Source organism: Aptenodytes patagonicus, chromosome Z (assembly GCF_965638725.1).
Source record: "Aptenodytes patagonicus chromosome Z, bAptPat1.pri.cur, whole genome shotgun sequence".
Lineage (NCBI taxonomy): Eukaryota > Metazoa > Chordata > Aves > Sphenisciformes > Spheniscidae > Aptenodytes > Aptenodytes patagonicus.
The window spans coordinates 82,978,704-83,004,879 of record NC_134982.1 but is presented as its reverse complement, the minus strand read 5'-3'; the positions used below and the strand labels follow the sequence as shown (position 1 = coordinate 83,004,879).

General features: G+C 39.0%; 1 protein-coding gene across 4 annotated transcripts in view; it reads right to left on the bottom strand.

The window, feature by feature from the left end:
* VCAN (versican) overlaps positions 1–26,176 on the bottom strand; it is a 113,329-nt gene that overhangs the window by 42,924 nt on the left and 44,229 nt on the right. For 3 of the 4 annotated variants that reach the window (XM_076361914.1, XM_076361916.1, XM_076361915.1), the window contains exon 7: positions 12,134–15,325. In XM_076361914.1, coding sequence (XP_076218029.1) covers positions 12,134–15,325 — 3,192 coding nt within the window. The remainder of the gene's footprint in view (positions 1–12,133; positions 15,326–26,176) is intronic. The other variant, XM_076361917.1, reaches the window with a different exon arrangement.

Below are 26,176 nucleotides of genomic sequence, written 5' to 3'. Positions count from 1 at the left end.
CACGAGGAAAGACTTAAACAGCTTTATGTCATATATTGACTCCCCTGAACCTCAGCTCTGCCAGGGACCAGATTTGCAGTCTGGGTGGATTCAAGCAGTTTTATGACTATGGCTTGCGGGAACTATTCCAGCAAAACAAAACTCAACCAATTCCACACGAATGTGTCAGTCTTATTGAATATATTTTGTTTAAAAGCATACTGAAGAAGTAAAGAAGCGATCTGACAAGATGCCCCCCCTACAAAAAAACTATTTAATTTTTTTGTTTGTTTCAAAACCTTTGTGTTTAGGGTTTTTTTTCCCCCTCCCCTTAAAATATTACATTTAAATTGGAACAGAAAGCTTCAATTTTACAGAAATAAAACATTGATAACATCTTTTGGGCCATTTTGTTTCATAGAAAAGGGATTTTTTTAATTGTTCTTTTCATCTCATTTCAAAAGAAATAAGATTTTGAAATACAGACATTTCCTGCTGAAGGAAAATTCCAAGTGTCAGCCTTCGGTACATGCAATTTCTCTAACTTGTGCCATCTTGTAATATCATTAACCTACTTAAGCACGGTCAAAGTGCAACAGTGCTTCAGGCATACCCCATCTCCCCCCCTACAGGAAAAGGTGGGAATACTGCCAAGGAGCTGGTCTAAGGTGTTAAAGAAACATGGCTACTATTATACACACCTAAGTAAAAGACAACAAAGAAAGGTCCAGAAATAATTAAATTTTTTATTATTTTAATCCTTCTACCTCACGTTAACATGACTAGTATGTATGATGAGCTCTAGTAAAATCCAGTTCTTGATTACCGTTCAGTCTAAATAAACAAAAGGTTTTATTCAGTTCACTTAAAAATGTTCCCCAGCTGGATATATATTTCTAAAAGTTTTGTTAACTTTGGCTCCCTTTAGAAATGCTTAAGGATGTAGGGCACATTTCAATAGGTTTACTTTTTTTACCCTCTAAATTTTATCAAAATTTATGTTTTGTTCTCCCCCTGACAGTCAAAAGAGAAGTTTGCATTTTTTAAATCTCATCAGCAGTAAAAAAAAAAAAATCATATATAAATTGACCTTGCATAAAAATCTCAATTACTCAAGTAAATTTCTGGAAGAAAATATTTGAAAATAATAATTTTTGCACAGCTGGCTGGGTAGAAGTTGAAAGTAATTCAAGGTGGGTGGTCAGTCTTGCCTACTCAAATTCACTTACCCAGTCTGCTTTACCATATTTGGGTGTCTCTGTTTCCACGCAAGATACAGAGCCCTTGAAAACCTGAGTATCAATTGCTGGCATGTTCCAGCAGCCTTTTTACAGCTATACCATTCCCCCCCAAGCTCCATCTTGACAGAGTTGGCTATGACCAGAAACACCTGTGGAAAGTGGATGTCGCTTATGTGGACATCTGTTTTGTACAGGGCTCTGGCCTGCGTGGCTGTGCTTAAACACCCCTGCCAAATTTTAAAGTAATAGACATGATGATGCAAAAACCATGTCAGAAATAAAGGAACCGTTTTATTATAAAAGCATATCATGAAGCCTTCTGGCAACCTCTGGCATTTCCTTCAGCTTCATTGCTTCCTGCGTTCCCCCCCTGACACAGCGGTAAACTTGTTAAGAAAAAACAGATTGAGTAAAATGTCAAGTTGTTAAAAATGGCAGCCTTGCAGTGTCAAGTCTAAGCCCCAGCAAGTGCAGGATACAGTTCCCTGGATAATGACTGAATATTTGTCATACAATATTCTAAGGACAACTATTCCCACTTCCTCTCTACCCCAACATGTCATTAACAAAATGACACTCCAGCCAGCGGTGCCTCCTCCTGAGCAGTCCCTGACACGAGCATCCTTCCAATTACAACATTTTACTTACTGCCTACGGAGAAGACAATTCTAAAACTCTGCAGGGCTAAACAACCCAAAAACAAACAACTGGCAAGTAATAAATCATTTCCTCCAGCTGAAATCCTAAACAAAGCACAAAGTCAGACTGTGCAGTCACACGGTATCTGGATTAGATGGTCTATCTGGATGTATATATAGAAAAGCCAAACTCCACACTACGACTCATGAGGTCAGGTGGTAAACAGAAGAGCTGGCTGGGAAGGAAAGCAACTGCTCACCAGAACAACTTCAGCCTTGATCTCATGTGTAGTGTTCCATGACTGAGGTGGAAACAGTGAGATATCAATGGGTCTTGCCCTTTCCTAGCCCACTTCACCGCAATCCCTTGGTTAAACTACACCATGTTACACCAGGGCAACCTCAAATGTTTTTGCTGTTACACAGATGGAACAAGAAGGAACCAGTTCTGGCCCTACTAACATGGGAAGAGAGTGTCCCCTCCCAGAAGAACCAAAACCAACTTGTCACAGCAAAAATTTGGGGCAAAAGTCAAAATACTACAGTTACAATGTCGAAGCAGATGTCCACCATTTGACTGCTTCTCTGGCTGTTCAGATGTGAAATGGTCTATAATGAATATTCCTTCCCCTGTCCCTTTCTCCAGTAATGTCAACAATATTTGGCTTTAGGAGCAAACTTACAGTATACCCCTTAATGTGGCAGTTCTGGAAAAAATTAGGTCGATATTATATTAGTGTAGTAGTAATAAAGGTTGGTTTACATAGTAGGCATGTGCTAAATTTTACTTTCTTAATCAAAGTAATTTGTTTCAAAGGAGGAATTTTATGTGGCAAAAATAAAACCAGAAAATATTCTGATGTTCAAGTTCTAAGAGAGACGCAGTGTTTATATATGTGGCTGTATATTTGGGGGGGGGGGGGGGGGGAGCGGGCAGGGAAGAGAGAGAGAGGGGAAAAAAGGGAAAGAGGGAAATAGAGAGAAAAAAGAAAGCAAGAGGGAAGGAAGGCAGGAAGGAAGGAAGGACAGAAGGTAGGAAGGAAGGCGGGAAGGAAGGAAAAAAACCAAACATACATTTTCAGGAGGATCCTCCCCATGCAAAATGGCGTCATTCTGAATAACTGTTCAAAGAACTAAAGCTATGATGATGATTACCCCACCTGACCTACCCCACAATGCTCTTTTTACAGATATCTGGAAAAGTTTATGTATTTGTACCGCCACTTATCATGATGCTTTTCTGACATTTTATCCCCTACAATTTTCCAAGCATATTTCAAGTACCTCATAAGCACACTTTTTATTTAATGTCTGTACAAGCCCACTGGTCACACAGCCAGCACCCAAAATCACAGCTGATTAGATACACTGTTTGGCTGCAGTCCCTGCTCCTGTATTTAGAGTTATTAATCATGTGGCAACATACAGTCATTCTGTCATGGCAAATCTTTTTTTTAAGCTTCAGTTTTCTTCATTGAAATATGACCAAAGCTTTGTTGGAATGGTCTGTTGTGGGGCAAATCACCCTTGTCCTAGATCCATCTGCTTGTGCAAAATGACTTGACTTACTACAGCAGTAGCAGTAGTAACTCAAGTTACTATAGTATCTTCATAATATTTTAAATGCAAATATATGTTTTAGAATATAGTTAGAGTGATTATGCACATAAATATTGACATACATGGCATGTGGATTTTTGCACATAAATCTGAGTCTTGTGCTTTGCAAATACTATTCAGAAGACAGAGTGGATTCTGTAATTGTAATTTTAATGGAATATTCTTGACATCATCCCCTGACTTGTGGGAAAAAAGCTGAAAAAAATTGAAAATTAGCTAGACGGGTTAATAAACATGATTGCTTTGGGTATTAAACATCTAAAGCAGCCTAGGAATAAACCAGATTCTCAGTTAAACCAACATTAAGGCTGTAAAAACCCCACTGCTGCAGATGGAATGACACAGGTGTGACTCTCTCTTTCAGACACAATTTTAGGAAAAGGAGTGCAGCACCATGTGCTTGAAAGACTTTCAAAAATTAAGTACTAAAACAGTATTTTGATACATAGTTTCTATCTGGATCAACTTTTAGGGTGCCTTTGATCCTCACCCTTTCCTGAACTCTGCAGAGACATGTGAACAGCAGATGAAATAGAAGGAAGAGCAGAGCAGAAAAGGAAGCCTGATGCAGCAAATACTCTAGAATAAGCTTATAACTGAAGAAGACTTATCTGAGAGCAAGCTGCAGTATACCTGTAAATATTTAACTATTTCATTGCTCAGAGCTGGGAAAAGAACATATAATGCACACAGAGCATGAGCTTCTTTTTAACCATATAATCCATGCATATACAAAAATGAGAAACGGTTTCATTTTGCTTTTAAAAGCAGAACTTTTTCCATTTACATTTTTTTCCTTGGCATAAATGGAATATTTGTTTTGGAAAAATATTAATTTGTTTTTATAAATACTTGTTTTTTGAAAAAGACATTTTTGTTGGACAATACTTGAGAACAAAAGTTTTCAACCAACTATCGCTAAAAATAGATTCCTAGCTGTGGTAAGCTTAGTGCAGCACTGAAAAAATAGCAGAGGGGGGCAGACTTTTGAATATAAACCTGTTAGCACAAACTCCATCCTATACTAACATGGTTATAAGGCTACTGACTCAGAATTAGTTCACACCTGACAGGCTCTGAATGTGGGCAAAATAAACTGAAAAAAAGCATATAGCCCAAGAAGCCAAATAATTCAATTAAGGTAAGAACAAATAAATGCTTAAGTAACATTTTGGAGATGTAGAAATACTTCAGTTTCATTGATTTTCATAGTGTTCCTACCTCACATAGGGTAGAGTATACAACTAGCTTCTGCCCCCTCATGAATAAACACAGAGCTATAAGAAAGCTAGAAATGTGTAATCCCTATGTCTAGATCTGAGGCGTTTCCTTGGAAACAATGCAAAAACAGCAGGGAATGTGCAGTATTTAATGTGAGGGCATTGTTCCTTGTATCTATGGGAGTCTATAAAGGAATGTGAAAAAAGAAATTATTGTTCTATAATAAGTCTTCAGGAAGAGCCAGCAATAGTGGCCTGAAGACTACTTATTAATTCACAGTCTTAGCTTCCTGAGAAACTTTCTAAGTATCAAGTTTCAGCTCTGCTGGATATGGGGTTGTTTTTTTTTTCTTTTCCTTTGTTTTGGAAAAAGGAGCAGTGTACAAAAAGCTTGAATTTGTTACAATTACTTGTTTATTAGGGCTTGCTTTCATACAGGGCATCGTTGCTGTTGCATTTTAAATATGATTTATATGTGATGGCGTCCAACCTATTTTAAAACACCCTCCACAGCACCAGTACAACATGAGTATTCTAATATAGAAAAATTACAACTGGTTTAATTAAGCAACAGGTCTATCAGTTTGGGTTAAATATGTGACACGAATTTGTTCTGAAGAAAAAATCACCTAATTATAGAATGAACCAGAAGCTGTAAACGTTATGAAGACATTCTGATACCTACCATCCCCACATCCCCATAACAATTCTGCTCTCAATCACCTCATTGGAATTACTATGGTGTAATTACACTGGGGAAGATGATATCAGAATCTGGCCATGTTATTTAGCATTTAACACTTCAGTTGCTCCAGAAAAAAATGAGAACTTGGCTGTGTCTATGCCAGGTTTTATGAATAACATAAGAGAGTTCGGTCATTCAGGGCATGAAAATGACTTGAGTAGCTATCAGACATTGACAAACCTGTTTCATTTGGAAATGTGTTTCAAAACCACAAGGTGGTTTTCTTTCTTAGCTGAACACACAAGCCCAGGGCTCAAAACAAAACACTACCAGGAAGAACCACATTACTAATTCAAACACTGAAATAAGACCATATCCATTGACTGCAGCATGCTCAGGGCAGCAGGGAATGTGGTCTTTCTCCAGGGTTGATGAGGAGCAGCAGCTGCCATAGTCTTAATGTCATCTGGAACGTTACAGTTAATAAGGAGACAATCCCAGCCCTCCATTAAATAAATAGGAGATTTTGCACTTAATAAGGTGGGATGTTGGTTCAGCACATGTGAGGCCATTTTTACTATTGCTTCAACATCCCACCAGAAATGAATTCAGTTCAGTCTAGTTGCACAGTACCAACAAACCGTGGCCACAGAACACCACGTCCAAATGCATACAAGTTGAAATGAACTTGCAAATTAAATTGTACTTTGCTCACTGCAATGTTTAGGTAAATTTGGAACTCTTCTTCTCATAAATGCATGACAGTGGTATCAAGAATTAAGCATTTGTTAAGAAAGCTGAACAGCTTGCACAGGCAGGGAAGTCCTATTCATACACATCCACATCCACTTGGGCATGTTATCAGTCACTACCTAAAGCAGCAGAATGCAGTGAATGCAAGACAGCATCTTTCCTTTGCAATAAACTTTGATTTGAAATAGGTCCTATGAATAAACAATAGGTTTCAGTAGCATATACTTTTCATTTGAGGAAAAACAAATGGTGATGTCAGCACATAAAAGACAAAGCCTCCTCACCTTCAGCAGAAGTCTCTCTAATACACGTAGTTTTTGAAAGGTACACCAAAAATTACACATAGCACATGTGTGTATACTACAGTGTCCAGATAGATATTTGCCAGTGGACATAAATAAAATAACTTAAAAGAGAACAATGTGGGTACAGGTGCAGACAGACACAAGCCTACATGCTGCATGCTTTGAAGCTGGTTCTATTGCAAGTGAAGTGCTGCCTGGAAATGGTGTTGCGAGGCATGCTGTTCCTGTCCCTCCACACCATCGTCTGGTCTGGCCATAGCACCATCCTGACACCCACAGCCTCCGGAACAGAGCCAGCGTCTTTCCTCCCAGCATGCTCCCAGCGCATTTCCACTCTCCCACGCACACATTCCCCTCAGAAGTTAGCAAAATGAAGGCTGAAAGGGGACATGGTTATTCTCTATAACTGAGCAGAGAAATAAAAGTATCAAGGGATAAGTGTCAGGAAGAAAAAAGACCTATTCAAGCTACAGACAATGCTGGCAAGAATAAACATGGGTATAAACTGGCCAAGAAGCAATTCAGGCTAGATATTGGAATCAGACTTAAAGACAGCCATGACGATCTGGGACAGCCCTCCAGAAGGAGCTGTGAAGACAACAGGATTAAATGCATTTTAAGACAAGGCCTAAGAAGGACCTGAAAAGACTCTATTCTGCCTTCTTTGTTAAGGTTTATGACTATGACTCATTACCATGCTGCATTTCATTCAAATTTCACATGCCCTCTTACACTGCTAAGACAGAAATATGCATGTCAGAGAATTACATGTTGAAACACAAAGGTTTATAACCTCTTTCCATAAAATTCCACATCTACAGAGCACAAGTTCCTGCAATTTCATTCTGTTCAAAGCTGGAGGGGACAAGAAACCAGACAGAGCTGGTGTGAGTCCCAGGGTCCAAGAAGCACTTTGAAACATATTCACATATAAGTAAAGACTTTTAAATGTCTCCAAAAAATGCAGGTGTGCAAATTACTCCTGATACAGACAGGAGTTATGTTTCCAGCATCCCCTCAACCACTGTTAAACACCACCCCCATAAGCATTTTTCAGCTCATAAAAGCTTTATGAGCTGAAAAGTTCCTTCAGGTTTGGGGTTTTTTTTTCAGCTGCTAATCGATTACCTTCCAGCAACAGCATCAGCTCTCACCACTACAATACATAGGAGCTATGAGAACATAAAAGGGCAGGAGGTGGCAAGTTTTGCATCTTTGCAGTGGAAGACAAACTCCTCTGTCCTATCTGATGCAATGGAAAGCTGCTAATGTGATAACACACCACAGTGCAGGGCTATTTTGCTTTCTCACTTTCACAACGCAGTCACGATCCCAATGGAATAACTTGTTGTTCCACTCAAGTGAATGAAGTCCCAAGCCCTTTCCATTATGAAACATGTGCGTGGTCCTTTTTGTAGCATAAAAAGGGATGTTTCCCCATGCACAAATATATTTTCCCCATTAACTGGAACACCTGCCCTAGATCTGCCCGTGTGCCATAGGCTGTGAGAAAAAACATGCCTTATATCCCTCATTAATTTGTGCACCTGCCTCACACTTGCTCACATGGAAGTATATGGATTCTTTGTACAAAACATTTTCTCAATGAAAACTGCTGTATTCTTATACAAATAAGCAGCTTAATCCATTCAGCGGTGTGTTCTTTCTTATCAGCACTAGAGCGCATTTTCCAGAATTTAAGCTAATGAGCTTGACCTTCCACCAGGCTTACTTCCCCAAATTACTTCTGTTTCCATGGGTAATTTTTTTTATCTAAAAGTAACTGAAACCTCCTTTATGAAAGTTTTAATTGATCGCAAGCATGCATTTTAAAAGCTAGGAGTGTAACTACCTCTTGGATGGCATAAGAAAAAAAGTCCTCTAGGAGAAACTTTTTCTGGTCTAATAAATATAAGGCCTTATTGTATTAAAAAATTGAAAATATTTAATATCAACTTTCAGTTATATATTGTACTATTTCATATTAAGGGGGGGTGGGGGGTGGGGTGTCTAAGACAACCTAAGATCCTTGCCACTATATTTAATTGAATTTAACCCAGTCAACATTCAGCGTCTTTCAAGCACAGCTTGAGTCTACAATAATAATGAAGAATAATATCCCCCACATTCCATACATCCATAACACATTCCATACATCGACAACACATTCCAGCCAAAGACTTCAAAGTGCTTCAGCAAAGTTGGTGCCAGTTTAGCGAGGGTTTGAGACTGAGAAGAAAGGCGCAAGAAATCCTTCTCGCTTCTCCCTCTACCAGTGGATGGCCACAGGTGAACTCTCCAGGCCCAGAGCAGCAATGGGCTGCTCTCGCCACACTTCGCTGGGAGGTAGGGCACCCACCAATCGCAAAGGGCCTCCTGTGCTGCAGGGGATACGCTCTGCCCTGCTTGCTGGGAACTGCTAAAAATGTCTGCATCTCTCAAACCTGCATTCGTTTGGCATGACCCTTCTCTTCAACAAGGAGTATAAAATATTACTCGTAACTAACAAAGCCCAATAGCACCTCCATGGAGCACTTAAATATTATTATGCCTACGCTACAGATGGTAAATGGAGCTGCAGAGACCAATATTCAGCTGTGTTATATAATAGCAAGTTTTTACTGCAATTAAGTGATACAGCTGATAGGAAACAAAACATGGTACCGTATTTCCACTGAGCCCTGCTTCACTATTAAACTGTTAATCCTGGCAAAAGCTGAATAACAAGGAGGTGAAGAAAGATGGGGGGGGGGGGGAATCTCATAAATATTTCCAACACTTGTGCATACACAAAAAGGAAAATATTATATTCATTTATACACAATAGCATTTATACAGCAAACCTCTCATTGTTATTCCTATTTAAAACAGCTATTATTTGAAGGGCTTTGGTAAGCAAGTTGTTGTTTCTTAGGAGGCACTTTTGGACTCCTGACTTGAAAATGATGAAGGCTTTTGCTTATAACCCTCACTGATTATTTTATTTAAGAATGCTAAGCTATATTACCTTGAAAACATGCCAGAGCAAAGGAGGAAAACCTTTGTTTTATCAGAGATGTAATGATGAAAACTGTATTTCTTGTTCCCATTTAGCTGAGAACAAAAAGCCAAAGGTACAGTTTATGTAGTTCCTGTATGACTGCAGAGCAATTTTCAAACAAAGAGTGATAGAATAAGAAGTTGAACTATGTCCTAGTGAAAGGCATATGTTAGTAATATTTCCCAAATTCATTCCTCTTCAGCACCTCCTATGTACATTTTCTTCAGCACAAAGAAAAGTTTATGGACTGAGGAACAATGAAGCAAAACTGGACTTGACAGGATTTTTCAGATGCAGACTTTCATTTCTGGAGAAAAAAAAGAAAACACTAATCCGAATCCTCAGACAGAATAAATCTTTGGCAGCTCTAACTTAACTTGTGGTAAGTAAGTATAGGGTGCCTTTTCTCTGTGGATAGTTAAATGCAGGAATTTCCACTGTCAGATTCTGAAAACAGAAAAATAAAGAAAACTCTTTTTTGACCTTGCACTAGATATATGATAAATCCCTTTATGTTTAAAGAGAATACAGATACTGCCATATACAGAATTGCGTAATACTTCAAGAAAAAGAAATTTTTTTCTATGCCGACAGACTAAATCATTCCTAAAGGTGGAATTTTAAGTATGTATAGCTTTAACTCTGCTTATAAACATCCGCACATATATGCACATATGTACCTGGAAAATGCATGCACAGCTTTAGAAAGTTTGTGAAGATGCAGAAGGCAAATTCTGAAGAAAGTCTGCCCTAAGGACCCGATCACCCAAGTGAAAGCAAGAGTAGCTATGAAGAGCGGCTACGCATTGATCCACTGTCCTTTAGATAATCCAGCTTGAGCTAATTCCTAATTTAGTGAATCACAGTACCCACACCATTCTGAAAAAAGTATAAAATAAGACTCCCATGATGTATATGCAGAGAAATCCTGAATCACATACCTTATGCACTATCTGAAGAACACACCAAGTTTCCACACCCTCCCAAACCATCCTACTTCTTTCCGTCCGCCTGGAACATGCAGCTGCCCAGCACTACCCACTCTCCCATATGCAATAAACTGTAGTATAACTCAACAATGTAACAGCGAATACTAGTTCACTACTACACAGTCCAACTATTAATTATTAAGCCAAATTAACCAAATTTCCACAGGTACCGAAGTATTTAGTATGTCGCTTAACTCTAGTCTTCAGAAATTACCCTTCTGTTCTGACTTACCAGACTTGTCTTATTTAATTGAGACTTCCAAGACACTGGCAACATCTAAAGCTTCAGACAAAATAATTATACCACAGAAACAAAAGTAGTGTTTAAATGTTAAAATAACAGAACTATTATTTTCTGAAATAGAAGGTTAAGCTACCACTGATATGATTTGTGCAGTTTTACATCTTGTAAATATAAAATAGGATAATAAGCATAAAATGAATAAAAATACAAAATCCGCTGTATGAAAAGTCAAATAAAGATACGGCACATCTCAGGGAAACTACTTCTGCCTTTTGATTTTTGAATGAAACTCTACCAAGCAGAAACCTGACAAAACCAACCAAAAGACTTCCATAAATTATGAATTCTGTTGGATGAGTTCTTCAAAGATATGGATGTTACAGCTGAGAACCAATGAGAAAACACTTTCTTATATAACCATTCAAAAGCATTGCATATAGTTAAGGTAAATAAGACATAAAATGAATTTTTACTGTGTTCCTTCAAAAAAAAATATAATTATAAAATAACTATAAAATAATTAAACAGAATGCAACATTGAACCTAATAGATATTTTAAGCTTTATCCTTTTTGTCAGTTCTTTTACATATCATTTCAAAAAATAAGGTTTTTCCAAGACATCTTAAATAATAGTCAGTTGACAGGCTTCTTTAATGTAAAATTGCATAGCCTTCAGCTGTTGCATTATGAAGACATATTCGTCATAAAACTCAACAGTTCATTGTTACTTCAGGAGTTTCTGTTCTGGATACCCATGGAATTGAAGCTGCATACACATGTACAGTGCCATCAGCTAAAAAAGGTAACAAAACTAAAAATTTTGTCAATTTGCATCACAGATTCTGAAAAAATTATTAAAAAATATTATGATATGCTACAAAAACATGCAAAAACCCTTCCCACAAATCACAGGAGGTCCACTTGTAGATGCAGTTGAGTGCCTTAACCTTTTTTAGTTGACTATACTGTACATGGCATTGTTAATTGCTACAGAGTAATGGAATGTTAAAATAATCTAGTGCTTCGTTTAGGACTAGTAATGCATGGAATGGAAGCTGTGAAATTAAAATGCTTGTTTCACAGATAGCTGAAGTTAAATCAGTGACTTGACAACATTAAATAAGAAAACTGGACTATAGCCATCATGACTTTTAAGAGGAAATACAACAGTTTCATATTCATTCTTACAAAGAAATCAATCTTACCCCAAACCATATATATAACACATTTCTGAGGTTTTTTTTAATGGATAGAAAAATAGACCTACCAATATTTAGTAAGTTGCTGTCTAGATAAAACTTGTACTTTGCATCCTTCAGTGATCCAAGAAACATCTCCAGTATATTCTAAAGCACACCAGTTTGTTATGATAAACTGTCCATTCTGATGGACTGCAGGTCTAAAAGGCAAAATCTTACCTGTATCATTGCCTGCGATTTGAATAACATACAATCTTATGTCATTTCCACTATCAGGTTGTGAAGTAGAAAGAGACACCTCTTGTGGTTGTAAAGCCTCTGTGGCCTCCTTCACTTTGGGTGGTGCAGTAGGTCGTGCAACTGCAGTAGCAGTTGATGCTGTGAAATATTCCTTATCAATTTCTGGTTCTAACATCTTTCCTGTCAGATCGTCATCAGCAGTGGCTTTACTGGGAGAAACAGATTCATCAATTATGATGATGTCATTGCTTGTTACCTCCTCTTCTTCCTCAGGAATGATACGTGGTGACTTTTGAGTAACAAAAGGTTTGGATGTTGATGTAGGCTGAATTTTTTCTACAGCACTAATGGAAGGTGTTGTTACATTGCTGAGAATTGTTGCCTTATCTGTTGCATTAGCTGAAAATATAGCTGGTTTGATTTCTTCAGGTTCTTCTGATATTCCTGAACCTTCCAGAGTTTGGCTTGGAGAAGCTCCCAAAGTCAGATGAGTAATGCTTTCCACAGTAGAATGACCTGTCGGCATCGTACGGGGGGGCAACACAGATGCCCAGCTCACTACATCACTGTCTTCTTCCCTGGTGGGGGTTCCTCTGCTTTCATATGTTTTTGCTTGGGTACCCACTGTTACAGGCATCACTTCAGTGACCTTCTTTTCTTGATCAGTAGCAGTTTCAACTTTTGGAGTCACTGTGACATGCAAGGTCCTGGTGCTAGTTTCATCGGGTCCCAGAACTCTTCCATAATCTGTGAGCTTCACCGCAGGCACTGATACTTCTGTTGCTGGATACGTCTCATCATAAGCTGAACCTGTCTCATCCTGGTTTTCCTGAATAGCTGTTTGAGATGATTCAGATCCTGGTGCTGTCTTTTGTTCATGTATTTGGACAGATGTCACAGACAAGGTAGACTCAGTGGCAGTATCTGGTTCCTTATCTTGATCTTTTGTGGAGACTTCCTCTGGGAACACCTCACTCTCTTTTGCAGTTGTTTCTGTTGCTTCTGTATGCAAGATACCACCTAAAGGAGTCTGATCAGTAACCGGCATATCTCTAGTGACCTCACTCTCTACAGTAACTGGAACTAGGGAAGTATCATGTTCTTTCTGTGGAACTGTAGTATCTACCTTTGTTACATCTGTAAATATAATAGATCCCTTTGTCCCTCCAAAGCCAGCTGATGGTGTTCCTGTTCTGTCTTGAAGTGTTGCCACTGACTCCTCCTCAGCTGATGTCACAATGCTTGTCTGGCCTTCCTCTGTCATGGTGTCTTTTGAGACCTCCATTTCAGTAGAGACTTCTTCAGCAGGCATTGCTACTGATGTCTCAGTAGCCTCTCTTTGTTCAAATTCTGGGGTAGGAATGGACGTTTTCAAAACATACCCTGATGTTTCATCTCCTTCATGTTCAGTTACCTCCATGACTGTGGGCATAGCAGTTGGTAATACAGTAACACTTGAGGAGCTAAAAGACTTTATTGTTGCACTACTTTCATCCACTGATATTTTGGATACTGTGATCATTTCCAAATCCAAAGAGCTGCTTGTGTGGGAGACACCTGTAGTATCTTTACTCTGTTCAAAATCAGCTGAAACAGCTTCTTCATCACTTTTCGTTTCTGCTGGCTCCACGCTTGTCTCAGTTTCATCTCTAACTGCTGAAATCGGAGTTCCTGGATGCTTTGTGTAATCTGTAATTTGCCCTGGAGATGATGTAGGCTCCATTCCAGAGATACCATCTTCTGTATCTAACTCATGTATTCTCTTAGTATGAGATGACTCTTCTGTCATATACCCCTGATCTTTATCTGTCGGCAGCCACATGCCAGAAGCTGGAGGAGCCTGTGTGAACTTCTCACTTGCAGAACATCCCTCAGATTCTGCTGTAACACAAGTAGGAATGACGGTTGTGGCATGAGGAATCTTAACATCCATTGTTCTCATTTCTGGCTCCTTTGTTTTTTCCTGCTCCTCTAAAATGGCTGATCCTTCCATTTGCTGAGATGAGTGGATAACAGATGTGGTGCCTTCTCCAAAGTTTTGTGGGGAAACAGTACTTCCTGAGAGAGCGATGGCCTCAGATCCTGTTTGATTAACAGTTGATACAGAAAAGGATACAGGTATTCCAGATGACATGGTAGGCTGCACATCTCTCAGGTCCTCTCTGCTTTCTTCAGCTGATGCCTCATTATCAAACACCGTCGCAGAACTAAATTTAACGAATGGAGTTAACTCATCTGCTGTAGAAAATTGTCCAGTGGTTACTGCATGCTCGTCTACAAGTGTCTCTGATGCAGCAGGCACATCTGATTCTGGGACGCTACCAGTAGCCATGCCAGAAACTCTATCAGGCATAACGGTGTACATGCTCTCTCTGCCCTCCCCCTCTGTAGTAAGATCATACTGATCAGTGAGCAAAGCTTTAGGGATTACAACAGTTGTAAGTTTCTTGTCAGATTTCGCCTCCATTTTTGTGGGTTCTTTTGTTGAGTGAGCACCAAGATACATATTCTCTTTTGTTAGTGAAACTGAAGTCCCTGTCCTGGGAAACTCTCTCCAAGAAGCTGGTGACAAGCTATCTGTAGCTGTCATCATAGGACCCACTTCTATTTGTTCAGTCTGATTATCAGCATCATGTTTTTGTGTATCTCCTGTTTCAGTATCTTCCCACGAACCAGTGGAACTCTTAGCTACAGCTGTGCTATCCTGAAAAATTATAGAGGTCAAGAAAGCGTCCTCAATGCTTTCAGACCTACCTTGTTCCTCGGGCAATTCTGCTTCAGAGTAAGTGTGCTCCAGTTCCAAAGCTGCAGATGTGCTCTCTGTTAGCTTAGGTGAAACATCATATTCAGTCCTCCCCAGTGTGTCGTAAGTGCTTATTTCGCCATCTGTGACAGTCTGAGGTAGAAGGGTGGTTAACTTAATGTTCTCCATAAGCACCTCCATTTCCCTTTTTTCCTCAGCAACACCAGTAGTCATTTCTGTATCTTCTTCAGTCTCTAGGGTTGTTTCCTCCAAAGCAGGGACCTCTGTTTTCGTGATGGCCACTTCAGTAATCGAAGTCTCAGAAACAGGAGGTTTAAGAGTAACTTTAGCAGATGATGATTTCACACTGTCAGTTTTCAGAGATGTAATCAGCTTAACAGTTGTAGGCTCTGATATGATTTTTTTACCTTAAAAAAGAAAAAAAAATTGTTAAGGAATCATTCAGTCAGAACACAAACAAATGTTACTTTAACTCAGTTTGAATGTTCCCAACAAAAACTAAATGCTACACTGAGAAATAAGTATAAAGGTCAAAGGCTTTAGATAGTTGTTTAGCATACAACACAGCTTTGAATGACATAAAATAACACATTATAAAGCTGCAGAACATCTAACAAAGTCAGATGAAATGAGAAGAGTAGCAGTATTCTTCATATTAATTGTTTATATAATTACCCCTAGAAGTCCTCATATTATACAAATATCCATCAAACAGCTAAGGGGAATAACAGGGAATATAAAAGTTCATTTCACGATGTCATGAATGAGTGGTACTGCAAACCTGTGGGTTTTCTTCAAAGCTTACTGTAGCATACAACTCAAATGTATAAAGGGAGTGAAATACCACTTTAGTTTATTTTCAGCACATAATTACAAATTGCAAAAAGGAACCCTCACAGGAGTGAGAGCATGCTTAAGCAACAGGAACAAACATGCCATCAGAAAGTACTGTTTTACAATGCTGCAAGAGCTGCTGCCCTGCAGTTAAATTATACTGAGAGAAATTTATTATGGGGAAAGGTGAGAACAGTAAACCATAAGATCATAAACTTAATACTATAATGATGCTGATCTTTGGAAAACACTTCAAAGATACACATCTGAAACTCCTTCACACAAAAAAGTGCTTCTATGGGAGTGCTGAACATGAAAAGGCAGAGTGTTGAACCCTCTGAATGATGGGAAGAGTAAAGGGGTAGCTATCCTAGATTCGCAGGAGACACAAAGAAAGGTCTTTCCAGTGAACCAAATTGTGATGTTTTAAAGAATCGTGCTGCCTTATCCCTTGTCCTCTCCTTCTGCCACAGATTTCCATCCTATCTGAGGAGGAAATATGTGACGACAACCATGACACTGCGAAGTCTGGTATAAGATTTTAAACTCCTGAAAAAGGTGAGTTTGTGCTAAGAAAACAGGATTTACTTGGGAGAAGCCCAGGGTGAAAACACTTCCCCTTCTGCCAATTCTTCCAGGTCAGTAATCTTCAGAAGGGCAATGGGAGCAGACAGGTGGAAGATGTGAATGTCTTAAATCAACGCTGTTAATTGCTAAGTGACTGAGAGTCAAAAGCCTTATACGGATGCCAGTTAAGAGCAAAATATGGTCCTTTAAATTACACTAAGCGTATGAAGAATGCATTAAACAGGCTGTATATATGAGGAGTAACTGCTTACCAGACAGACACAACTACATGTATAGCTTCTTGCAAAAGAAAATATTGCTCAACTTCTAACAGAGCAAAGAAGTGTATTCTCCTAACATGCAGAAATCAAAACAGTTACAGTATTTTACAAGAAAATATTGAAGCTAAAGGCTCATTATTATAGCTGTGAGTTAATGAAAGAGATCAGGAAACTTTACTCAATGTAAGGTATGAGTAGCAGCTATCAGGGGAAAAAGTGAGTTCTGAGATTGGATTTTTACTGCCTGACATATGGGAATGAAGATGTTCTAGATGATGGTGCAGCCTCTGACTGACTCGGGGCTTGCAGGAGCTAATATTATTAGCAAAGAAGAGGAAGAAAATAAATGAAAAATTTAGAAAGACTCAACTTAGTCACATATTTGTGCAATGACGGTTTATACTCAAGTATACGCAGTATGTATGCACAAATCAGTTCTTTTCACACACCCATGTCTAATTAAGTGCCCCTTTGATATTTGTAGATATGAATTCCGCATCTGTAAGTTAGGGTCACACAAATATTTGTTTAGTTTCACACACCAAGCTTTGAAAATGTCACCTTTGCAAGAGAGCTGTCTGATTTACCCTAAAGTATATAGGCTTGCCAGATGATGGCTGCTTAGGATTTCTAGAATAAAGGGTACATTTACAGAGTAGGGAAATGAGGAGAAAGAGCTGATATTTCAGCTTTCTTGAATGAGAAGTGAAAGTGAAAAGGAAATTGTGAGGGTAAGAAAATATGACGTCGCTATGTTTAGAAGTGGTGGTGTTCTTTGCCAGCAGAAAAAGGAACAGATTCTTTTCCCTACCATATGTTCAATCTTTTTGTGGTTTTACGAAGAAGACTTAGCTACTTACATACTCTTTTTTTGTAGGTTAAAACATTCAGTTGAACAAGAAGGAGTAAAGTTCTTGAAATCACACTAAGCAAAGCACAGCCTTAACACAAGTGATTTTTTTGTTTTGGAGTTCAATAAACAGCCAAATTTTCTCCTGTGGAAACTGACACGGGGTTACCAGTGTGCAGAGTAGTTCTGGTTAAAATCAACTACAGGGCCTCTAAAACTGCTTTGTCATAAGTATGATATATGATTATTCATACAGATCATTCAGGTTTGCAAACTTATTTGAGTGGATCGAAAAAAGGTGTTTCTTTAAGGAGAAATCTACCAATGCTGTTTTTTTTTTTCAGTGGGAAAAGAAAAAAACAAAGAGGAGGTTGCTTTGTTAATAGACTGAACATCAGTTTGAACTGTCGGCCTCTCCACCCAGATGTTTTGCATTACTGTACTCCTTGCATCATGCATGCAATATGCTATCTCTTTTGTCCTTGTTCTGATTCAAGATATGAGGCAGATTTTCCTAATAAAATTCATGAACGTATTAGCAGCAAAAAAGCAAATTATCTCACCAACAGCTGCTCATATCAAAGAGTATCTTGTCATTTTTTAATTGATTCCTTTTATCTTGAACAACCTGCATGAAGTTGATTTTGGATGGAGTATATGACCTTGCAGAGATACTATATTTTTTCACTCTCTGTTTATTTATGTTTTCACTGTACAGTATTTTCTTCCTCTTTTCTCCCACCATTGTTTAAATAAGGATTCAAAATAATGTAGCAATATTAAAATTTAATATTTTTTCAAGGAAATCACACTACACAACTTTAGAGATGGTTTAACTTTGTGATTACCAAATAAGGATTTTAGTATGTTCTGTGATGTTTAATAATACTTTCAGCATATCTGGGTGTACTTTCTGGAGGAGAAAATGCTTATTTTAAAGATTACATATATTACATATATTATGATTTATATAATGCATTTTCAGCATAACCAGTTCCACAAATTTTTTAACAATGTGTCCAACTTGAACCACTTGAGCAGTTTCTCTGCACTCAGAAATATTTTTTTTCTGTGTTTACATTTACGTACGTACTTAAGAACCTGGAAGAACATAGACCCTACAGATAGAAAAAGAAATTGTTTTGAGTCATTGCCAACAGCCAAAACAACAAAAAATTCATTTAAGTCAGAACAAAACCTGGAAATAGTGAATTCTTTCTGTGAATAACAGCCAAAATAAATTATTCCAAAATATCAGTAATTCTGAAACAGTCAAAATTAATGTTTGACATCTTCCAGCCCATTTAGAGCATGATGTCTATGCAGAGAGGTTGCTTTGCTTAATTTTTACATATTTTTGTATGTTAATTTCTGTTTGCTGCTTTGTTGAGTTTGTTCTGTGTGTCTGTCCCTTCCCTGCTACCAACCCTGGCAGAGAGAACAGTCTTGAATGTTCCCCTGACTCCGAGAGTTATGCCAGATGGAGTTTAAATTACTGGCAGAACCTCCCAAGCTGGACAAGCCCAAGAGTAAGAACAGATCAAAAAAATAAAAATTGGTGCTCTGGATTACAGACTGAGCCAGAAACCTCTCGTTATTACACTGACTCAGTACCTGCTCATTCACTCATTTCAGGAAGCAGAAAGGTGGACAGGGGATGTGGAGTTTTGCTCATTATTTATGAGACGTGTGGTAGCATAAGGAGGACTCAAAATATGATACTGCAGCTATAAAAGTTTTTCTACAACTCCAGGTGTATATTCCCACTTACCTACACTGTGTTTTGACATCAAACACGAGCCAAATGCAATGAGAAAAATAATTTTAAAATCTAATGCAGTATCCATTCCCACTTACAAAATATGTGCAATATCAGAGAAAATGAATGTGATTCTTAAAAAAAAAAAAATTAAAAGCTATTGGTTTATCTTATTTGTAAGGAAAAATTTAAAAACATGATGAAAGGTCATGCATCCTCTTCACACCATTGCCCAAGGTTCTTTTCTTCCAGCTAACAGAACAGCAGAGGCAGCAGCTCTATTAGCTCTGTGAACACAAATACTCTTAATAAAACCACTTGCTATTTCATAACTTCTGAAGTCAGATGGTTAAAGGAGGAAGGATATGTTATCTCCTGATTTCCCCATATGCAAGTGTAGTTCTGTGGACAAATTATAACCTGTCAATCTATTCACAAAAGAACAATAGGAAAAAGCATTTTTCCTTGCATATTATTTATAATAAAACAGCCAAAGAGGACAAAAAATCAGCAAGCCTCTTTAGTCAGCTCTTCCTAATGAAATCTGTATCCCAGCACCAAATAAAAGCAACAATCTTTGCTTCCTGACTGCAAAAACCAACTGAAGAACAAAGAAAGCCAAGATTGTCACTCAGATCAGGAACCAACAGCAAGAATCTTGCTGCTTTGCTCTCCCCACCTAGTGTGAAAGGAGACAAATTACCTGTAAGTCCCATGAGTGGTACCCCATTCCCACAGCAGTGAGCAAAGGTAATAAAGAGCAAAGCCAATTAATCTTTCCTGTACTTGAACACCTAAAGGGATGGATCTTTTACTTCTTCACCTTGTTGCTGCTAACCACGTCCTTGTTACCTGACCCATTCAGCGAGCTGAAGGAATGAAAGGAAAATGCCTTCAACTGTGTCCTCTTTTCTTTCCTCTTTCCCTCTGTCCACAATGTTTGCACTTAGGGACTATTCTTCAGGAACCCAATTTTAATGACTCAGACAAATGCAAGTTCACTTCCTCTGGCAAAAGAAGCATCTCCTCCTCAAGTTCCACCTCCTGAGGCTCCAAACAGTTGCTCCACATACACCAGCTAGATTGGTAAATCAGGTTCTCTCTGTTCATAGTTTACACAGCGTTTAAAAGGTTAAGCTGCACCCGACCACCACCTCCTCCTCCTTCTCAGGGTGAGGTAGTAGTGAGGCCTATGGCACAGGATAGTCTGAAGTGGATTGAAATCTTGCTGTTTTCAGCATGGTCTGACTGACTTCTCAAAATTCCTTCAACATGCAACTGAAGCAGAGTGGGGTAAGAAACATGCTGCGAGCTGTTAGTGTGCACAGCCTCTGTGATGTTTGCCTGTTGCTATAAACCCAGCAGAGAGCTTCAGGGATTTATTCCTCCTACACCTGGTCCAAGATATTACTGGAGATCTCTGCAGCTGTGTAGGTCTTGCTAAACCACGTATCTGAGAGAAGCAGAGAGATCTACCTTCTTAGCAAAATAATAAGAGCTAGAAAATTGTGATCTGGTGGTAGCTGCCCCGCTAAGGCAGCTTAAGCCCTTCGCATAGCTTCACCTTCACAGAGGGGAAAGAAAGCATGAGCAGAGCCAAGAGCCTTGTATACACTGTGGTCAGTGCCATGACCTTGAGATGCTTGCCTGCTCAAAGGCATTTTATCCATTCTGATACAGGACTGTGAAATGGTGGAGGACACTGGCTTTATTATGTTCAGCACTCTATTGTGTTTCGTTTTCTTCAGATCGACAATTTTGTTCCGTGGGTGTCACCACGTCCGATGTCTTCAGTATTCTGTGGTCATTCCCAAACTGATCAAAAATCTGCAGATCTCCCGTAATACAGTCCCTGACATCAGGCTGGAAATAATTCCCTCATCCAGGAAATAGCTGGGACACGTAGCTACCAACGGTTGCTGTGGAGAAGGACGGAACTGCCTAGTTATTCAAAGTTTTCCAAACTAAGTCACATGCAGCAAAAGGAAAGACAACATTTCTTCTGCCAGCTTTTGAGCTATGCCTAAAAATCTTACCCTTTTTGCTGCTGGACAAGTGCAGCATAGTTGATGTTTTCTGAGCCTTAGCCTGCATGCCGTAGGACCTCCCAAAGAAGGGGCTTTTTTCTCTTTCCCTGCTCTGAAGTCCTCCATAGAAGTACACTGCTTGCAAGTCACCTTGCATTACCAAACACCCCTGTCCTAGCAGAACACTCTTATTTGAACTGACAAGAAACAGAGGGTTTGTGTTGAAGAGGTTTTGGGGTGGGCAGGGGAGAGGTTTGCAGAGAGACAACTATTCTCCACTTTCATCTTACAAAGGTCTGTCCTGCTACATACTATGAAGGTTGCTGCTTCCTTTATTTCTTCTATAAATGTGCTCTGATTTTGAGCTTTAGGAGGATGAAGCATCAAAGAGGCCCTCAGTCACAAGCAGTAGTTGACTTGGATACAGTCTTGATGGGGCTGTATTGAAACAATCAAAACAACGTGGAGTCCATTCACGATGAACGCGTATGGCAATGCTGTCTCAGAACTGGAATTTTCCAATCTCCAGCTAAAATGAAATCATCATGCCAAACCAAAGTGGCATAACCAAAGAAAAGCAACAAAGGTGCATGAAACAAAGTCAAAATGAAAGAGCAAATCTGAAACAAAATAGTAAAATCCAGAGCAAAGTGGTCAACATGTGTTTTGAGTCAAGCAAAAAAAGTTTTGCTGAAAGATTCACCAAAATCAATACAGGTCTACAAAAGAATTCAGCTTTAATAAATCAGTGTTTCTCAGAAAAACACAGATTTATGTTTCAAAAATTCAACCACCTGTATGAAGTTCATCAAGTCCAGTTTTGTTGCAGTTATGTAAGACTAACTGCATACATTTTAATTAGCGCATTTCTGGAGTGCAATTTATTCTACAGATACTATAGTATAAAATGCCCCATCCAAAGTCAGTTGAAGTCTGTGGCAAGATTCCCACAAACTTCAGTCAATTAGGCCTGGCGAGACTGGAGGGCTGAGGGATGGAATTAAATAAATATCCTATAGCTCTGTGCCAGAACTAACTATTAAATAGGTACCCATTAAAAATGAATTTTTTTTTTTGCTGATACAATATTTTATTCTCTTACAAATAAACATAAGTGTTCAGCAACAGTTGTTCTACTTTTTTTTTTTTAATTGTAAATAGAAGTTCTATATGTTAACACTTGAAAAACTTTTCCTCTGATGATGGCCTTCAAGGAGCTTCAAGTACTTAATCATGTGTCTAACCTGAAACTTTTTCAAGCCCCATCAGATACATGATTAGGTACCTCTCAGACAAAAATAAAAATTAGAAAGTCTGGCAAAAGTCTTGGAGGGATGAGAGGAAACACGCGGATAAAGTTTCAGAAACCTAGAGCCATGTGGTTTCTGTAGAGTGAAAAACACTTGTGATCAAAGTGAAGAAGGTTTTTTTTATTTTTTTTAACAAGTATTTTAGATTTTAAATCATGTATTATTACTCTGGGCCACTTTTATTTTCATAAAGTCAAGACACTTTGTACAATGTAATTTTGTGACTAGAACACTGCTGAAGTTAAAATCCTGAACTTCACTATACTGTTAAATGTTATCCAGATTGGGTGTTTTATTGAAACTAGTGCATACCATTTTTAAGTTGAATTTACTGCTTGGGTTACTGTTTTTCATATATTTTAATAAATATGATTCCTTCTTAAAAGTAAGTCAAATGTTCAAAATACAGACTGAGGTTTCTTTTAACTGCAATTTAAAATTAATATTTTGAGACTTTCCACCAAAGAGACTTAATCACAGGATAAGAGCAAAGACTCTAAGAGGGCTGAAGAAAGAGATATCCCCTTTCTTAAATATACAATTTGTCTTTGTAATGACTAAAACAGATGCCTGCTTTGCCACAAATCTATTGCTTCAGAGTATGTGTAAATTAAAGCACTGGACTCATCCTTTCTGTGGCTGGGAGGCATTTGTTTTGGTGGCCTTACTCAGGGAGTATAGTATTACTCAGCATGAGTAAAAGTGGCAGACGCAGGTCCTTCATCATTGCCATTTCACTTCAGACTAAACGTGCAACATGTGGCCATAACCCTCGAAGCTGAGTCAATGGGAACTTCACTAGCTTTCACCAGGAGGCAGAGGAAAGTTTACGGGGGTGCTGTAAAAAAAACTGAGATCACTGCATGAACATCTGTGCTGCAGACCTTCAGCGCTGGTACTACCTGGGTAGCTGGCTTGATCCTGCCCTGTTCGCAGAGGCACTCTGTGTTTTTCCCTTTAGCTGACTAAGATCTCATAAATGCATGTAACAACCTCCCTTTTTTCTTGTTTGTCAGCAACAGAAGTTTTTTGCTGGTATGACTGGGTATTTAGGGAAAGAGGGAAACATAACAGTGTAATGTGAGACACCTAATGAGCACAGTAAGTGCTATAAGCACTGGATGGGACTTATGTGGAAAGAGTCAAGATCTTAGGGAGGATTGTTTTGTTGTCTAGCATGGTGGGAATCGCTGCGTAAAAGCTTCATATTGAGCTAAAAGCAGTCACAGCTTGAGGATAGTGGACTTTATGTGATGGACTACTGCACTGAAATAGAGATAATGGGAAGTTTTGGAAGAAACTTCCAGACAAAAAATGATTTGAAACAAGGACTTAAATTCAAGCCTCCTGCTATACTGTAGAACCATTTTTTTCTTTCTCTCCCTTTTTCTGCCCCCCAAAAGGGACTGGCTCCAAGGCTCCAACAGGAGAGAGTGACTCACTCTACAGCCTCTGCTTCAGGCAGCTGCTTGAGATGTGAAAGACCAAGATGCTAGGCAGCAAGTCTCATTACTCACCACTTGCATAAATCTTTTAGCAAAAGCAATGAAGAGTTACAGCTGGTTCCTGTGAGATCCCGAGCACCTTCTGAGAGGGAGAGAGAGCCTTCAGTAACTTATGAAATATGTGGCAGACAGGCACCCCGAAGGAGGGTACATGGTTCAGCATCATACTCCTGCATTCCCCTACACAAAACCAGATGCATTTGGCAAAACCTGAGTCATCTAGCTAGCAGCGTTTCATTAATTCTGATGTAATGTTGATTGCAATTAAATTTGCTAGAGAGCAGCCCGCTGTCTACCAAATTGTGTTGGTTCTGTTTAGTCTTTTTTTTCGTTGGAAAAGGGATGATAGTCATGACTGTCTACTTCCTGGGTTGCAAACTGATGAAATATTTATTCTCTGTGTATCAAGGGCAAAAGTGTGCAGAAAAAGCAGTTATACAAAAGGCAACAACCCAATACTTATCAAGGATGTTTTTAGAACAAATGGTATGTCACTAGAATTTGTTAACTAAAACTTCCGGAAAGAACATTGAAAAGGTACATGTTGTTTGAAAGGGGTGAAATTCACACAAACAAACAGAAAGTTGGAATTTGTCCTAACTAAAGACTAGATTACAGGCAAAATGTCCAGTCCCTACTTCGGTCTTTTAGAGGGGCTGATGAATTTCATCCCCATTAAAGTCAATTTGACCCACGACACTTAAAACCAATCATAAACAATTTCGGGGAGGGACAGAAGGAATGATATGACAAAACTCTGCTCTGCAGATTACAGCACAAATTCCTGAACTTAACTAATCCTTATTCCTGTATGCAGTTCCTTTGAAGTCCATTAGGACTACTTCCACACGCAAAGTTTGGGAACATCTTACCCACAAGCAATAAAGGAAAAAAAAAAAAAAATCCTATTTTAAAATATTGTGGAGAAGAGTGTCTGAGAACAGCCAGACTGTAATGTTACACCAGGTGTTGGGATTTGTTCTCAGGCAGTAAGGTTTGCTCATAAATGAGCCTTCAATGCCTGAGTTGGAAAGATCTGCAGCTGCAGTTGGTTCATCATCCACAAAAATTGGGACAGTACAGGCTGCACATTTCAAGCAGTTCTGACTTACAGTCACAGGACTGAGTCCAAAACCCCTAGATATTCATAGTTAAAGACCAAGTTCCGAACTTCTAACTCAACACAAGTAGCCTTTACACCTTAATGTCAATTGTACTGTTTGCAACCACAGGAACTTCCTTGAACAGAGAGGCCTGCAGGAAAACTGTTGAGCAGTCCAACCTCTTTATGCGGCTGAGGAGGCTGCAAGTCTCCGGGAAGCAGGATATTCAGCTGGGAAGAAGCAATCTGATCTCTTAGATGTGATGCACCTTCCAGTATCAGTGTCCTCTTGCACAAAGAACACTCCTGTGATGGAGAGGATCTTAAAGGATAGAAGTAAGGTGATGGGAACCTCTCTTAACAGACACATAGCTTGTCTCTGGTATTTGAAATGGCTACACAGAAACTTACACATTGCACATCATGAGACGCATGGACGGGTTTCTGGAGGTGTAGGGAAAGAGTAAGCAGTCATCACTAATGACAGAGAGAAATGTAGGAGGGATGTTCTGGAGGAGGCCAGGCAGATGAGACCAGGACCTCCATGGTGGGGGTCTATGAAGCACTGCCAGTTCCAGAAAAGCCTGGGAGACAGACAGGATCTGGAACTGATGCACAGGTGAGATGATATAGGGAAGAGAAACTCAGGTACACTAGAAGCTGGTGAACATTTGGGATAAAAGGAATCTATGCAAGGATAGGCTGCACCATAATAATAGCAGAGCCAGGCTGCTGGCACTGAAGATGGAAGAGCTTACAGAGGAATATTTAACCCCAAAGCCAACAGAAAGCTGATAGCTGTGGAGGAGATCTGGTTTAGATTGATGCAGTCTACCAGGTGAATGTGGCAAATGCTTGATGCACCTCTGAAAATACCAGAAGAGAAACAAGCAGCAATAAGAAAGGCAATTTAGACCATCCACAGTACCAGCTGACTGGCACATGAAACAGTGAGTGAGTGAGAGGAAAACTTACAACTGCTTTAAAAGCCTAAAAAATATGATGGGACAAAATGCCTGGAAT